At 49.6% G+C, this 15,814-nt stretch overlaps 1 protein-coding gene across 1 annotated transcript in view; it reads left to right on the top strand.

Moving 5' to 3' along the window:
- Nucleotides 1-2,321: 2,321 nt before the first annotated feature.
- The window catches only part of GPC4 (glypican 4), a gene marked incomplete at its 5' end in the record, with an annotated part of 68,531 nt that continues 55,038 nt past the window's right edge, over nt 2,322-15,814 (top strand). Inside the window, one exon of the mRNA XM_084212980.1 lies at nt 2,322-2,682. Within this exon, the coding sequence (XP_084069106.1) occupies nt 2,322-2,682 (361 nt within the window). The remainder of the gene's footprint in view (nt 2,683-15,814) is intronic.

Here is a 15,814-nt window from a genome sequence, read left to right as displayed (position 1 = left end):
ACAGCTTTGGAAGTTTAGCAGGCAGCACTCTCTGCCAGGTAGGGGAGAGGGGGACATGAACCCAGGATGGAGGAGCATCCTGTGCCACCACAGCAGGCCTTCAGCTAGGGCTGGAAAAGAAACACAGAGTCTGGGGACAGGAATGCTAATGGAGAGAAAAGAGTTTTAGGGGACGTGCAAAGTCAGGAGTTTTCAGTCTTTTCAAAGCTAAACCATGAGATTTTTCCTCTGCTTTTCTCCATCTTTTTCTCCTGGGAAAGGGAAATTGCTCGAGCAGTTTGGGGTGAGGGGGCTGGGGAGGGTCTGCCAGATGTGCAAAAATGCTGGAGAAAGCAAAAAACCCAGAGAAAAAAATTTGCTTTTGAGAGAGGCTACTTTTCCATTTCTTAAAAAAGAAAAAAAAAAAAGAAAAAGAGTTTTTCATGAAAATTTTCAGGCAGTTCCATTGTTTTGCTTCAGCCTTTGATTTAACTACTTGAGCAAGTATTTGACAAAACCCTCCGTGTTTTTCAGGAGTTTCTTAAATCCCACCGAGGTATGGGATTATGAGAAACAACAAATGGCAAGCTGTCTCTAACCCCACAGACTTTCTCACTCTCGTTTTCTCTCTCACTTTGGAATAAAAAATGCAGTGCTCCCTGCTGAGTTCTCTTTAAAATTCACATTGTCTCTTCAAATAAAGGCTGGGAGGGTGAGGTAGTGCTTTGAAAACCAGAACTCAGTCATACATTGCAGGGCCAGATCCTAGAGGATTATTCCCTCTCAGGACACTTTATAACTTCATGAGAACTTCTGGCCTGGCTTGTCTCACCAGCTTAGTGTGAGTGGCCCCAGCGGATGGGAGGATGACTGAGATCCTTACACCCCTTTCCATCAGGATGGCTGGTGGAGACTTTTTAAACCATGATAAAGCAAATTCCTTTTTTTTTTTTTTTTTTGCCCTGGGGATGGTGAGGCCCATTTTCTGTGCAGCTCCCTGCACCCAGGCAGAGGGAAGCCCTGCTGCAGCACGAGCCTCTCCATTGTGGCTGATGCAGGCTGGGCTGTGGTAATGTGGTTTTCCCCTGCTTTTGGTGTGATTTGTGACTGCAGCAGCCTGTGCTGCCCCAAGGCTGTGGTGAGCTGCCAGCGTCGCCGCTGGAAAGCTCAGAGCTGGATGAGCATCTTGTTCCTAGGAGAAGTGCCTGGCAGGACAGCATGGCTGTGCTTTGTTCTCACAGGGGAAATAAATAGTGGAACTTTCCTCCTGATCCACCGGGGCTTTTGGTAGCAAAAGCTTGGGAGCAAGGGGGTGAAGCTGGCGACTGTGTTTGCTGTTGTTTCAGCCTTCCCTTCCCCACTGTGGCAATGAGAAATTAAGCTCATAGAGTAGCCCTATTATAAACTGCTGCACATTTATTTTTCTTAAATGATGCTATCACCAGGCCATTACACTGTCCTGGGGCAAATGGGTCTGTGCTGAGACACAGCACTGAGCACAGACTCATGGGCCATGCAGCACCCACACCCAGGGGACAAGGACATGGAGACCTCACCATGACAGGGAGCAAGGGTTGAGCAGACCCTTTAAGTGACACTGCAGCCTCAGGAAATTATGACAGTGCCTGTCATTCTTGCAATAGTATGTCTGTGATTTTTCAGTAAACTGAAGCAAGGAGCAACTGTTGGACTCTGATCCAAGGGTTCAGCAGGAACGACTTCTTTACATCTGTGCATGTGTCTGTGCTGGGCTGGGGTATGAAGGAGAGTGACTGGAGCACCTTGATGTCAGCGTTCCTGAGGCCTTTGCCCTGCTAAACTCTTGGAAACAGAAGATTGGTGGAAAAATGTCGGTTTTGACAAGTCTTTCACGCACATAGTTCAGACCTGTCACAGCCATGTCAAAATTCATCAGCGTAGTGAACCTATTAAACCTGGGGCAGAGCTGAACCATATACAGCTCCAGTTCAGGAGGCACGGCAAAGCCAGCAGTTCCAGCCCTTCCGGGGAATCTATCTTTCCCTCGCGGGCCACTTCGGAGCTAGCCTGGGCGGGAGCGTGGGTGCCAGGTGGGAACTCCTCGGCCCGAGCGCTGCCAGCCCGGCTCCGGGCGGGGGTGCCCGTGCGGGGCAGAGCCGGGGCTCTCCGCGGGAGGGAGCGCCCGCGCGGGGCCGGACGGGCGGGCAGCCCCGGGCTCCGCTCCGCCTCGCTGGGCGGGCGGATCCCGGCTCCTGATTTTCCCGGGGGCTGCAGAGGCTTGTCCCGGCCCTGCGCGATCCTGCTTGGCTGCCGCCCTCCCCGCCTCCCTCCACCTCCTCCTCCTCCTCCACCACCACCACCCCATGTGCTTCCTGCCGGGCCAAGTTCGCGGAGCGCCGCCGCACGCCGGGCCAGCGGAGCGGAGCCGCAGCGGAGCGGGGCGCAGGGCAGCGGGCGCGGCTGCTGCGGGGCGCGGCGGGGCAGGCTCGGCGGAGCGCCGGCTCCAGCCTCGGGGCGCGCTCGCCCGGCCGCGGCGGCCCCTGCCCGCCCGCACCATGCCGCGGCGGCGCGGCTGCCTGCCGCCCCTCCTGTGCGCGCTGGCCGCCCTCAGCCTGCCGCTGCTGCTGGCCGCCGAGCCCCGCGCCAAAAGTTGCTCCGAAGTGCGGAGGCTCTACGCCGCCAAGGGCTTCAGCCAGAGCGAGGCGCCCAGCCACGAGATCAGCGGTGAGTCGCGATCGTCGCTGCCGCCTTTGTGCGCGCTCGGCCCGGCCCCGCGGAGCGCGGGGTGCGCGGTCCCGGTTCCCCCCGGCGCGGGGCCCGCAGCTCGGCTTGGGGCGCGCTGCCCGGCTCGGCGCGGTTCGGTTCGGCTCCGCGGAGCTCGGCGCCCATCCCGCGGGGAGGGTCCCGGCGCGGCTGCCCGCCCCCCGTGCCGGGCGGGACCGCGCCTGTTGCCGGCCCCGCTCCGGCTCGGCGGCGGCGCGGGCGCTCCTGCCCTTGGGTCGCCGCTCGCCCCGGCGGGGAGCGGGCGGCCCGTCCCGCCCCGGTGCCCGGCGGCTGCTAGCGGAGGGACTGAGACATGGCTCCTTTTTTTTCTTTCTCTCTTTTTTTTTTTTTTTTTTTCCTTTCCTTTTTCTTTCTTCCTTCCCTCAACCTTCGTCCCGAGGTACTTGCGCATCCCGGGGACAGGAGTGCTCGCTGCCGGCAGCAGTAGGAAATGGTAGCTAATGTGCTCACACCCAAAACATTTTATTCTTTTTGTTTCATCCTTCATCTCCCTCCCAGGGCCGCTGCTTTTATTTCCCCTTCTGAATGACCTACTGGACCGCATTCTCCGCGGAACAAAGGAAGTGCCTTTTTAGCTGGAATCCTCGGAGACCACCAAGGACTCCAGCTCATGCACTGCAATTTCGCACTACTTTCAACAATAACAAAAATGCATGACTGAATGGCTCAAAAATGTGGAGTGTTGGAGGCATTCATTTCGGTCTGGGACACTGTCACAACACAGACAGACCCCAAGTAAATACCTTTAGACGGCTCAGATAGAAGCTGGGGGTAATCTTTACCATTGGTGTGCCCTCCAGATATGCATACATTATCCTTTTCACTGACAAAATTAAAATCATTTCAGTCGCTTGTGCTTTTGTATTGTCAGACTAATGATATGCATTTAGCCTACATCTGTTTGAATAAAATTGCAGGCCCGTTTACTTCTCCAAGAAATATTTTAATGAGAAACGTCTGACTGGTTGCAGTTAAAATACTCTCGCCCCTTCACTCTGCCTGCTTTGTAAAATGGTCTCTAATAAATAGTCTTGCATTTGAGTCCAGCCCTCATCAGTGTAGGATCAAAACGTGAGCAGACTTCCCCTTAAGTCCAGTATTGGGAAGGTTTGACCTAGTCCTTATTTTATATATTATTGTTTAAGATGACTTGGTGAGCTTTGGAGAATGTCAGGAGTAGATCATGCTGACAAGGGCTTCCATTTGAAGCTCTAAAGCTGTTGTCTGTTTGAGAAAAGTGATGAGCAAGGTAAGATTATTTGACAAAAGAAGGGCTTTCTGCAGTGATGTGCTGAAAGTACTGCCTGGTTTATGTTGCTGTTCCAGGGGCACAGGGAGTCTGTGTCTGGCCTTGCTTGGAAAGCAACAGGTCTTGCAAAGTTGTGTTTTAAATGTAATCCTGCTGTGCGGGGTATTTCAGAGAGGGTGGTGGAAGTCTTTAAAGGAGGCGTGCTGTGTAAGCTTTCAAGTGTGGTGTACCTCAAGTGTGGCTGAATTTAAAATTAAACCTGGAGTGGGGTGCTACACCTGCTGCAGTTTCACGTTCCCCCTGTGAATTCATGTGGTTTTGGCGTGGGTTGTGTTTAGAGGCTCCGGATCTCCCCTCTTGCTGCTCAGCTGGTGTAGGCAGATGTAACCACCAGTCCCACTGCTGGTGTTGAACTTTCTCAGAGTGGAGAACTTCACCTGTGGGATCAGCACAGGGCACTGCAGTCCCATGGGCCAGGTGATAAAGCTGGAGGCTGAGGTCTGGCACCAGGGTGAGAGGTCTGTGGTGTGTATTGTGTCTCCAGAAAAGAGTCACTTGCCAAAGCTTTGATTTCAGATGGTGTTTCAGGTGATAAGTGGCGTGTTTTCCATCAGGAGAGTAAGTGGTTTGGACAGGCCGTTACCTGGGCGCCTGGCTATCGGTGGGAACAAGATAAATGCGTGTGAGGGAATGAGCCATGTGCTTGGCCAAGGATCCCACTGGGGTGATGGTGGAAACTGGTGATTTCTGCTTGGTGGCACCTCTCTGCTCACTAAACTGGTGGAGGACAGCTTGGGGAGGCTTCAGAGGGCTGAATGGAATCTCGACACCTGAATGCTGATGGAATGATGTGTGGACACATGGTTGTTCATGTCTGAAGGGCATCAACTTCTTTGTTAGATTTTTGTAGTGATTTGATAGATTATGCTTTATTCTCACATCATCTTAGCAAGCTGCTTTAGATCACAGTGAAGAGAGAAACTTCCTAGCATCTTTGTGAAGAGGTGTCCTAAAAGCTGTGGCAGTTTTGTTTCTGTAAGTGTAGTGATTTCTTTACTGTTGGGGATTATCAATCCTACAAAATGTTGGCCTTGGATTGAAAAGTGAAGCAGCTGTGTGGTGCAGCCCTGCACCGGGCTATGTGACAGCAAGTGAAACTCATCCTCACTGGAAGGCCATGGGAGTCATTTGGGGTTTTATAGCATCTCATATGGATTTTTTTGGCCACATTATTTTCTTCTGGAGCAGTAGATATGCAAACTTTTTTCTTTCAAGGAAATGCCCATTCCAGCAGGCGTTTTATCTGGATCATTGCTATTTCAGTGGCATTAAAAGGCTGCTCCTTCACCATAATTACCCAGGAGTTCACTTAAATATTTATTTAGACGAGGTTTAGGACCTAATTAGAGTAGGCATAAATAGCAGGCTATAGCTTGCTGAAGTACCTAGGCATTTCTGAAAGAAGTGCACAGCTGGTCAACTCACTGCTTGCTTGATAAGAGGTGTAAAATGGGTTATTTGTGGTGTGGGACATAGAGAACTTGTTTCCTTTTATGTCTCTTTGGTGTTAGAGGTATAAACACAGACTACTCCTGTAAATCTGCTTGGAAGCTTTTAATAATCCATGGCCCTTTGGTGCTGCTTTGTACCTGAGTGTTCCTCAGTGGCTGCTGCCCCTTCAGCCTGTGATGTGTGTGTGGCAAAGCTCCTGGCAGTGGTGAGATGCAGTCTTGCTGTTGCTGGAGAGGTCAGTGCTTTGGTAGACCTGATGTCTACATAGTTGGTTTGTGAAACCTGACTCTTGATAGCACGTTGATAGTAGGTGCTGTGGGCAGAGCACCAGCCTCTGACTGCTTTTAAGATGACTTTGACAATTTCCCAAGGAAGGGTCACACCTTGGGAAGTTCTGGGTCCTGGAGCCACTGACTTTGTTCAAACTCTACCCAGAATGTTCCTTATGGATTCCATGTGTCTCTGGGCTGTCCTGATGGGGCTAAACTCCCCGGAGTGACCATCTGAAGGGACTGCTTACCCTGGTTGGTCTGGTGGGGCTGCAGAATGAAATGCAAAGTGAGCTGGTGCCGTGGCATCTGGAGACCCACAGTAGGTGGCAGTGATTTAAAAAACAAAAAACCCCCACCCAACCTTTCTTTCAAAAGGCTGCTTCTTGCCCTCAGGTGTTAAACAGACGGAAATTCCTTCCCTTTTCCTGCTAATTGGAAGAACTAGATGTTTCTTTTCCTGGATTGAAAAGGAGAAAAAAAACCCAAAACCGTCTTGCCTGTTGGTGGAAAATGTAGCCAGTTTACTGGCAAAATTCCTTCAGCAGTGTCATCCCTGCTCTCACTGGCGCTGCTCTCCTGGCAGTGGAGGAGAGCACAGATCAGACCTGGAGCCTGCCTTTGCTGGGTGCAAGCAGCACTCTGTTCAGTCTTAGTGAAGTGTTCAGTGTACTTAATCTCTGTTTAAACCTAATTAATTGAATGGCTGCATTTATTTGCGAGAGCAGTTCTTTCTCCATGGCAGAGGAAATCGGCTGACCCTTGATTTTTGGACTTTGGGACTTTGCCCGAAGTGACGGTGGGTGGGTGTGCCCTGATGTCCTGCTGCTCACTTGTGCCCAGTGTATTTATGGCTGTCAGTAGGTGCTGTGTCCTTGTGTCCTGCCCTTGGTCAGTCAGGAAGGCTGCTTTGTTTGTGTTGCTGTTTGTTGGGGTTTAACCCCAGCCAGCAACCAAGCCTCATACAGGCACACGTTCACTTCCCTACTGAAAGGATTAGGGAGAGGACCAAAAGGGTAAAAGGTGGGAAACTTGTGGGTTGATAAAAAGACAGTTCAACAGGGAAAGCAAAAGCTGAGCATGCAAGCAAAGCAAGGAATTCCGTGTTTCCTTGGGCGGGCAGGCAGGTGTTTCAGCCATCCCAGGAAAGCAGGGCCCCATCACATGTAACAGTGATTTGGGAAGACAAACACCATCACTTTAAATGTCCTTCCCTCTCTCCTTCTTCCCCCCAACTTTATATATTGACCATGATGTAATATGGTCTGGAATCTCTCTTTGGTCAGCTGGGGTCACCTGTCCCAGCTGTGTCTCTTCCTCCAACTTCCTCCTCAGCACATCAGTACAAGAAGCAGAAAATACTTTGGCTGTGTGTAAGCCCAGTGCAGCAATAACCAAAACTCTTCTGTATTATCAACCCTATGCTCAGCACAGATCCAGAATACAGTCCCATACTAACCACTGTGAAGAAAATTAACTCTACTCCAGCCAAAACCAGCCCATTGTTTTACATGTCAAGTTCAGCAAATGCCTCTTTAGTTTCTCACATGCTTCTCTTCCATGTGGCCTCCTCCAGCTGAGCAGGGGTTTCTGGATCCCCTCCAGGCCGGTGTTACTCGCCTGTCTGGCACTGCCGAGCCTGTTGCAGTCGGTTTGCAGAGGCAGCTCTGGACTTGCTGTGTGTTATGAGAAGTACCAGATAACACCTGGTCATCTTTGAGGTCTGTTTGAAGGTGTGGGGTGACCTGGCCACCAGCTGTACCTACTTGCCATGACTGCTGTCCAGTGAAGGCAGTGGTCCTTGGTGGGTAGGGGGTTTTCTCCTGATTACCTGGACTGATTACCTGGCCACCCGTGGCTGGGGAAGTGACCACTGCAGAGAACATCCCCGCGGCCAACACAAGTTGGCTGGCACGGAAAACTAAACGAGAAAATCGCTTGAAGTATTTTTAGCCGCTTCTAATGTCATTTAGCAACTGGAAGCAGCGGGAGGGGGGAGCTGGCAGAGTGCGAGTTGCCCGCAGGCCACCGAGGAGCGCTGGCGGGGCTGGCAGGGGCTGGCGGCGGCTCCCGGCTGAGTCACGGCTCCGAGCGCCGCTCGCCGGGACGCGGCTTTCTTTCCCTCTCCCTGCGAATGTGCAGCGCGGGGTTTTGTTCGGCTGCAGCGGCGCTCCGTGTCCTAGCAGCCGGCAGCGTGAAGCATGTGGTTAGCAGCAACTGCTCGCAGTGGTCCGGGCTGAGTGGGAGTATCGTTTTCCTTGGCAGGCACTTCATAGAAAGTTCTGTTTTTTCTGCCAGAATAAGCAGTCATTACATTCCATACAATTCATAGTCAAATTATTATCTATTGTTAAAATTGCCTTAATTATCAGATGTTTCCTTAGACATGTAGCTGTTTTTTAAGAGGCTGAATAGGCGTGTGTACATTGTGCAGAAGGCCTGAGCTGCACAATGTTTTCAGTACTGTTTTGTAGTTTCAGGGAGATTTTCTGTGGCTTTCGTATGTCAACAGGCTTTTTATTCATACTGTAACAGCAGCAGAGCATGGCCAACACGACAGCAAGGCGCTATTTAGGTCTCTGCATCTCCCCTCTGCCACGGTATTTCCTTGGTACCTGTGGAGCCAAGGAAGTTCAGGATGAAGCATCACTGCTGTGTGAGATGGCTCTGATAGGAGAAGGTTCCAGATGAGAATTTTCTGTCTTGGAGGAGCAGGCAGCATCTGCCCAATAGGGCTGGGACCTCTGTCAGCAGGCTGGAAAGGTCCCAGTTCCTTGAGGTGGTGATGTCTGTGGTGAGGTCTGTGATGCCTTAGCCTGCTGTTGGTGTTGGATGGTGGCTTGTGCAGACCCCGCTATCCTGGTTCTGTGCAATGGGTTGCCAACCCTGGAACCTGCATGGCTGGGGAAGGACTGCCAGACCTTCTCAAGAGATGTCAGATGTGTGGTTCTCATCTCTGTCCCCTTCACACATGGCCATTCCCATGGAGTCACCAGGGACTTCTGTGGATGTGCATGTGTGTTGAGTTGCACAGGCTCAGTCCCTGACATCTCCTGCAGGTGTGGGCAGCACCAGGATAGAGCATCAGGATTATTCAGTCTGCTGCAAAATTCTTTATTACTTGCTTCTGTTCAGCCTTTTTTTTTCTTTTTCTTTTTTTTTTTTTTTATTTGGTGGGGGGATGGGGGGATGGACATTCTTGCTAGCCAGAGAGGTCAGGATGTGTCTCCTCGCCGGCGGCCGGGCTGAGAGTGAGCTGCCAGTCCCAGTCTCCCGGGCAATAACCTCCTTGCATTCCTCACATTCCTCCTGCTTTCTCTTTCTTTTGAGATTATGAAGATAACTTCCTTCTCCCATTGCTAAGCAATGTGAGGACCTAGTAAGTTTCCCTCTTGTTCCCTAAATTACCTTGTGTGCTCCAAGATGCCCCATGGCAAACCCCTCTGGTGCCCTGAGAGGTGCAGTTTGTGCTCTTCACTGGGGTTTGTGCATCTCAGGAAGAAAGCTGTTGTGTGGATCCTTTTTTTTAATTGCCAAGTTTTTTTAATTAAAAGAGATTACTACTTTGTTGTAGCCCGTCTTACCTGCTTCCTGGTTTGTTGAAGAAGTGTTTCATGAAACTATTTTGCTTTTCTAAGAGAGATTTTGTGTTTTTCTTTGCTCGTGCAGTGCGCAGAGGCTGTGGCTGAAGCACCATGTTTGTGCCAGAGAATTTTCTTCTTGTTTACATCTTTCTGGTCCGGGAAAGGTGCTCAGATAAAAATAGCATGTTGGGAAGAGGGAACCTGGTGAGAAAGTGTTGGAGGCTTTCTGTGTGCAGAGCTGGTGGCAGCCGTGTGGGCTGTTGGCAGGCCTTGCCCCGTGAGGATGTGGCTGTGGTAGTTTTCTTAGGCTGGTGTATTCTGTTTGAAAATGGCCATGGTTGGCACAATTATCTTCCCTGCTAGTTTGTGCCTTGCAGTCTGTCACCTCTCATGTCTCTGTGGGTCCTGGGAGAGGAGGGAGGTGGGATGGGGTGATGTTCCTCAAGGGCAGCAGTGCATCACCTCACTGGCAAAGTGCTTGAAAGGATGGAGATGGTGCTCAAGAAGTGTGTGTGGGGATACCAGCTGATGGGATCAATCTTAATTAAGGGCTACTCAGTGTTGATTTTAATGTGAAATTAGAACTACAGTAATCTCTTTCCCAATGTAAAGCATTGCCAGATTCCCCACCTCCTGGAAAACATTCTTTTGTTGGCCATCTTCTAAACAGGGAAATAAAATCTTTTAGTTTCCTGTCTTTCTACTCATATTTTCTGTGGCTTACACAACCAGTGGCTGATGGCCTTGGATTTGTGGGAGTTCCCTGTGAGGCACTTCTTTCTCTGCAAGCTTTGGTGTTGGAAAGGTATGTGGATGGTGGAGAGGGGCTACCCTGAGCAAAGGATTTTGAAAGAGTATTTCTCTTAATGTTTCCAATTTAGAAGCTGAGAATTGTCTGGATTTTAAGCAAATTCAGATGGGAACAAACAATGATGAAATGTTTAAAATATGTTTGAACATTTTTGTGGGAATAGGAGCAGTTCTTATACAGGCGAGGCTGCAGCTTTTGGGAGGTGAAAATATGTGGCCCTTACACATTGTCAGCATTGTTGCTGCCTTTTTTTTTCCCTTCTTTTTCCTTTTTTAAAAATGCTCATAGGAAATTGGCTTTGGTAATTGAGTTTCTACAGAACCACAACATCCAATAGCTGTTCCTTTCCAGGGGTCACCCTTAGGTTAGTTTAAGTAATGTGCAGTCAGTTTAACCTCTTGTGGTTTGTATTGCTATTCTAGAAATTACTGGTGATTTGGGGTGTGTTAGAGTAACAACTTCACAGGAAAACCCCAAATGTCAGGGTGTCTGGTTTTCAGAGAGCTCTGACCACTTGCCTTGTGAAAACCAGGCACCTCAAGGTCCGTCCCTTCTTGCATCGGAAAATGCAGTTAAAGCCTTTATGGCCCGTTGACTTTCCTTTTGAAAGAAGCTGAAATAACCCTGGGTAATTTGTTTACCTACACTGACTTATAACATCCTCCTGCTCGGGAGCACAGTGCAGAACCTGTGCTGGATGCTCTGGGTTGGGTCACATCGCTCTGCATGGCACTGATGGAGGAGCAGCAGTGCTCTGGACCCCCAAATCCCAGGGTTTAGGGGATTTGCTGGCAGCAGAGGACCAGCTTTAAGAAATTATGAGCTGGGGCTTTAGCTTTATAGTATTGACAGTTTGGTATAAAAAGCTCTGTGTTGCAGGCTGTGATGACAGGGGGTGATAAATCACTCTTGGCTGGTACTACAGGTTCTAATAATGGTGTTTAAAAAAGATTACATGGGTTTTAATACAAACTTTTTGCTTCTTTGTACTCTCCTCTTTTTAAAGAGTTGAGCCTGTTTTGATTCAGCATTCTTGGAACATAAATATGGAGACAGGATTTTTACTGGGCTGAAACGCAGTTTTTTGCTTCTCCTACAAACATGAGGATCTTGTTTGAGTGTCTTTATAGCCAACTGGCTGGCAGTGTCCTCTGTGTAAGGGAGCTGGCTTGTTTGTTTGTTTTAAAGGTAACTTTGCGCCATGGAAGATTAAAGAGTGAGCAGCTTCACCCAGTTGTGGTGAGTGCTGCTATTGGAAAGAAATTAGTGATAGAGAGAGCCATGCAGTAAGGGGCAATAAATAACCTCCTGCACCATCCTTGTCTTTCCTTGGCCCATTCCCATGGGAGGGACAGAGCATTGATGTGATCAAAGAAATGGGTACAATTGCAAGCCTGATGGAAAATCAATCCCTTGCCAACTACGTATGGGCACCCAGGCAGGCTTTGCCTTTGCTCTGAATAGTGCAGGCTGGATATTTTGTTTTTGTGTACCTGCCAACCTTAGGGTTTGTGAAGTGTGGTGGCCAGTCCTGGTGGAGCAGAGGATGCCTGGTGAGCCAAGGCAGTGAGGCAGTAGTGCCCGTGCCCCTTTGCCTGGGCAGAGGCACTGGGAGCAGCTGGCAAACACCCGGCATGCAGATCAGGGGTCAGAGCGGTGCTGCTGGTTTAGTTTGGACTGGAGGAAAACAAACAGGCTTCCTCCTGAGTTTTGGCTCCGTTTAGAGACAGAACTGAGGGTGCCATAGGGCAATATGCTTTTCTTCTCGGTGGGGGGAAAAATGGCTTTAATAGCGTCTGCTAATGATTCAGCGCTGTTTACATAATAATTGTGGTTCGCTTTCATTAGCTCTCATAATGAGATTGCTTTCTTCCAGTTCAAGGCTCGCTGGTTTGGTTTTACATGCTCCTGCCTCCCTGCTCCCCGAGCATGGCAGTGGGACGAGGAGGGAGTGCAGGGGCTCTGTGCCTGCCTGGCCTCCCTTTCCCGGCTCCAGGCATGGAAAAAAGCTCACAGCTGCTCACTGGAAAGGAGAGGAGGTGAAGATGTTTTGTACTGCTGGGACCCAAGTGGTGGTTTGGAGCATCATCACAGTGGTTTGGCGCATCCTGGCATCTTAGTGGAGTTGGGTTTAAATCCATTTTGTGTGAGGTTCTCTCATCTTCGTACTGAAACCTCTTGGGCTTACCTGCTTCCGAGGGAGGGAATACGCTGACCTGCTTCCACCCAGAGGAAGAAGCAGCCAGGTCCTTTTTTCTCCCAGTTCCACCATATCAGAAGCACTGATCTGTGACAGTGGATGTGCATCATGGATGATGGTCTGTCACTGCTGCAGCCTAACCTTGTTAGCATTCCATGTCTGAGGAACTGTGAACGGTGGTGATGCTCCCAGGCTGCAGGTGCCTGCCTCCTGCAGCACCCAGCTGCTGTGCCCAGGAGCTGCTGTGAGCACCAGGGGATAACACCCACTGCTGAGCTCTTCTGAATTAATAATGTCACTCGGAGGAAAATACAATAGCGTGAGTACTGCCTTTGAGAAGGTAAGGCTGGCTGTTGTTTGGTTGGGTGGGTTTTTTTCCTTTGTAGCATAGTAGTGGGTTCATGAGGGTCTCAGAGCTGGAGGACGTGGCTGACCCTGGCACAGCACTGGGCTGGAGCAGAATGTGTCCCCATGGAGCAGTGGGTGCTCACCCAGGGGTGCCAGGGGGGTCTGGGGTCTGTATGTGTGACTTTGCAGGTGTCCTGGGGATGCATGCTCTCTCCCCTTTGGCTGCAAGTGACTGTTTCTTTAGAAATATGTCTTGATTTGCTGCCACTGGTAGATTAAGGTCTGGATGCTGGAGGGTCCTGAGCAGAGGATGAGTTGACCTTCCTCACCTTTGCAGAATAAAACACTTTTATGCGGGGCTGGGAAAGGTGGGACTGCTTTTGGCCATGTGGCTTCTGCTCATCAACATGAGTTAATTGGGGCTGGTTGAGGAGCTTGGTGGATAGAGGAGACCTGAAAAGATGGGGCTCAGGGCCGCTCAGCCCTGTTGAATCCAGCCCACCAAGGGGATCCTGGTGCAGGCGCCTCGCTAGTGAAAACTCCACATAACTCAGCCCTCTGCATTACTAAAGGCTCCTTTATACCTCTTTTTGCTGTAACTCCTGTGAGAACAGCCAGTCTTTTCAGCAGCCTTCCTTATGGGGAAAGTTCTGTGAGGGGAGCAGCCTGGCTGGCATGGTGCTGCTCCAAACCAGCCCTGAAGCTGCTGTTGAGGCAGTGTGGGAGTGGGCAAGGATGCCAGGCGAGCCTGGTGCTCCTGTCCAGCCTGGCCAAAACAAGGGCTGTGGGTCCACTTGCTGCCCAACTGGCTCAGTAGAATCCTGGAAAATAGTTGTGGAAAGTAGGGGTTAATTTCTAGGTATCAAAATATGCACAAAAGGTTAAATGAGACTTCCTCCTTGTCAATGAATTACGGCTTGAAAATATTTGCATTCTTTCCTGAAAGATTTAGGAATAATTATACAGCACTCAGGGGCAAGGCATTCCCAGATAAACTTAACAACTCTATAATTTGTACTTGAGGCAGGGTTTCCTGTAAATGATAGCTTTGTTTAATTTTACAATACTGCTTCCAAATGTTTGCTGACTATGAATTGCCAGCTAAACTGGACTTGTGAATCTGGAAGAGTATTTATTTGTTTGTTATTGCAGACAGTAAGAGCTGCTGTGTTAGGCTAAAACTTGGCATCTCCTCTACAAGCTGTAGGCATCTCTCCCCAGGCGGGTTTGGTGCAGTGGGCAGCTGATGTAGGGTGTGAACAGCTTTCCAACTTCTCTGTACAAAATTCCTGAGCTTCTCTAGGATCTCCTCCTGCTCTGCCTTTCTTTTTCTGGGGTTGGGAAAGGAACGCTGCAGTCGCAATGCACATACTTTATTTCCATTACTCAAAGCTGGAGTCATGCATAGTTACAGCCAAAGACACTTCAGCAGCTCTGGGGATAACAAGATAGCTGACAGACTGGAATGCGGATTTATCAGGGGTAAAAACTGGCAAAATTCCTTATTTCTGGTTCTTCTTTTTAAATAGGCCCTTCATGCTCCTGCTGCAAGAGCTCACCACATGTTTAACCCCTTGTGTTCTCCTAGCTGGATCCAGGGATGAGCACTGACACTGCCCATGTTTCTTTTGGAATTAAATTGTTCAGTCCCACATAGTTCCTAGGTGTTGTTTTTAAACTGCAAAGCTCTTTAAGAAGTGCTTTCAGTGGGTTTTTATTTTAAAGTACAAGCCTTTGCACCAGATGTCTGTCTGAGTGACCACAGAATGTAAATTTTACTGTGTGTTGCCTTTGGACTGGCAGTTTGGGAGACTACTGGGCAGTTAACATAGGCAGATTGTGCCATGAAATCCGTTGCCTTGGATTTGAATCATATTAATTTCTTTCAAATCAAATCTCTTTATTGGCTTCAGTTTCATTTTGCTGTAGAGCTACTTTTACTGTGCCTTTGCTAGGACCTGGAAATACTTATATTGCTATGAGAAATAGGTCATATTCAGCTCCATGGATTTTCAGTTATATATATATAAATATTGCAAGACATTAAGCAATTTCTTTTTGGGGAAAAAAATTATGGCAGAAGGAGCACACTTGGAAGTCAAATAGATTAAGTGAAATCCCTCAATTACAGGAGGGAGGTTCAGAAGACAAGTCAGGCAGTTTAGGGAAGGAGTTCCAAGTTAAAATTTAACCTTTCCCAGTCTTCTGTGAGCAGTGGTGCAGCAAGACCTGCCAGGAGCCAGTGCAGTGCAGGAGCCTGGGCTGAGGTTGTGACGTGGCCATCTGCAGGGTGGATGGATTTGGAGCTGGTGGTTGTGCCTGTGGTTGAGAGTCTCAACTGGCTGAGAATGAAGAGAATTTCACTTTTTATTGGAAAAGGAAAGAATTGCTCAAGGATTGCAAAACACTTTGTTTTGGAAGAAATGTCATTGTTTGAAAATAGCACAAGAGCAGGAGGGGAGCTGTCCCTAAGCCTGTGGCAGTCTTGGAAATCTTCTTCTTACGGGGGGCTCAAGTGAAGCTTCAAGGCTTAAGTGTTAGCTTGGACTTTTGTCCAAGGGTGTCCAGGCTGGAGGGCTACACTTCTCCCACTCCTGCCTCTTCCTTTGGTGGTGTAAGAACGGGGAACTTTATTTTTATTGTTTTTTATTTTCTATTTTAAGCAGGAGGGGTAGTATTTAGAAAGAAAAGTAAGTCTTGGCTTTTGGACAGAAACACTGACGGGGTGGTGGCCAGCACTCGGTCTCTCATGGGATAGTTTCTGGCTCCTGGTTTTCTGCCCTCTGTGTCCTTTGTGCTCCCTGCATTTATCTCCTTGGCTGAGCCCCAGGCACATGGCTTTGAACCAGCACGGCCATCAGAGCTTTGCTGCAGGCCCTTGTCTGGCTGCTGCTTGGCCTCTTTGGTCTGGGTGCATCCCCAGGACAGGTCCATCCCTGCAGCAGGAAGCTGCTCTGGTCACAGCACAGTGTCACCCACTGGAGACACCCAGCCCACGCGGATTTGCCACAGAGGGCAGCCCTCCTCCCAGAGCCTTGTCTCAGCCCTGCCAGGATCTCTCCATGTAGCTGGCGGGTTGCTCAGTGCCTCACCATTGCA

This window comes from Fringilla coelebs, assembly GCF_963513975.1.
Source record: "Fringilla coelebs genome assembly, chromosome: 11".
NCBI classification, from domain to species: Eukaryota; Metazoa; Chordata; class Aves; order Passeriformes; family Fringillidae; genus Fringilla; species Fringilla coelebs.
Note: the sequence above shows the minus strand (reverse complement) of the source record. Positions and strands in the feature narration are given on the sequence as shown.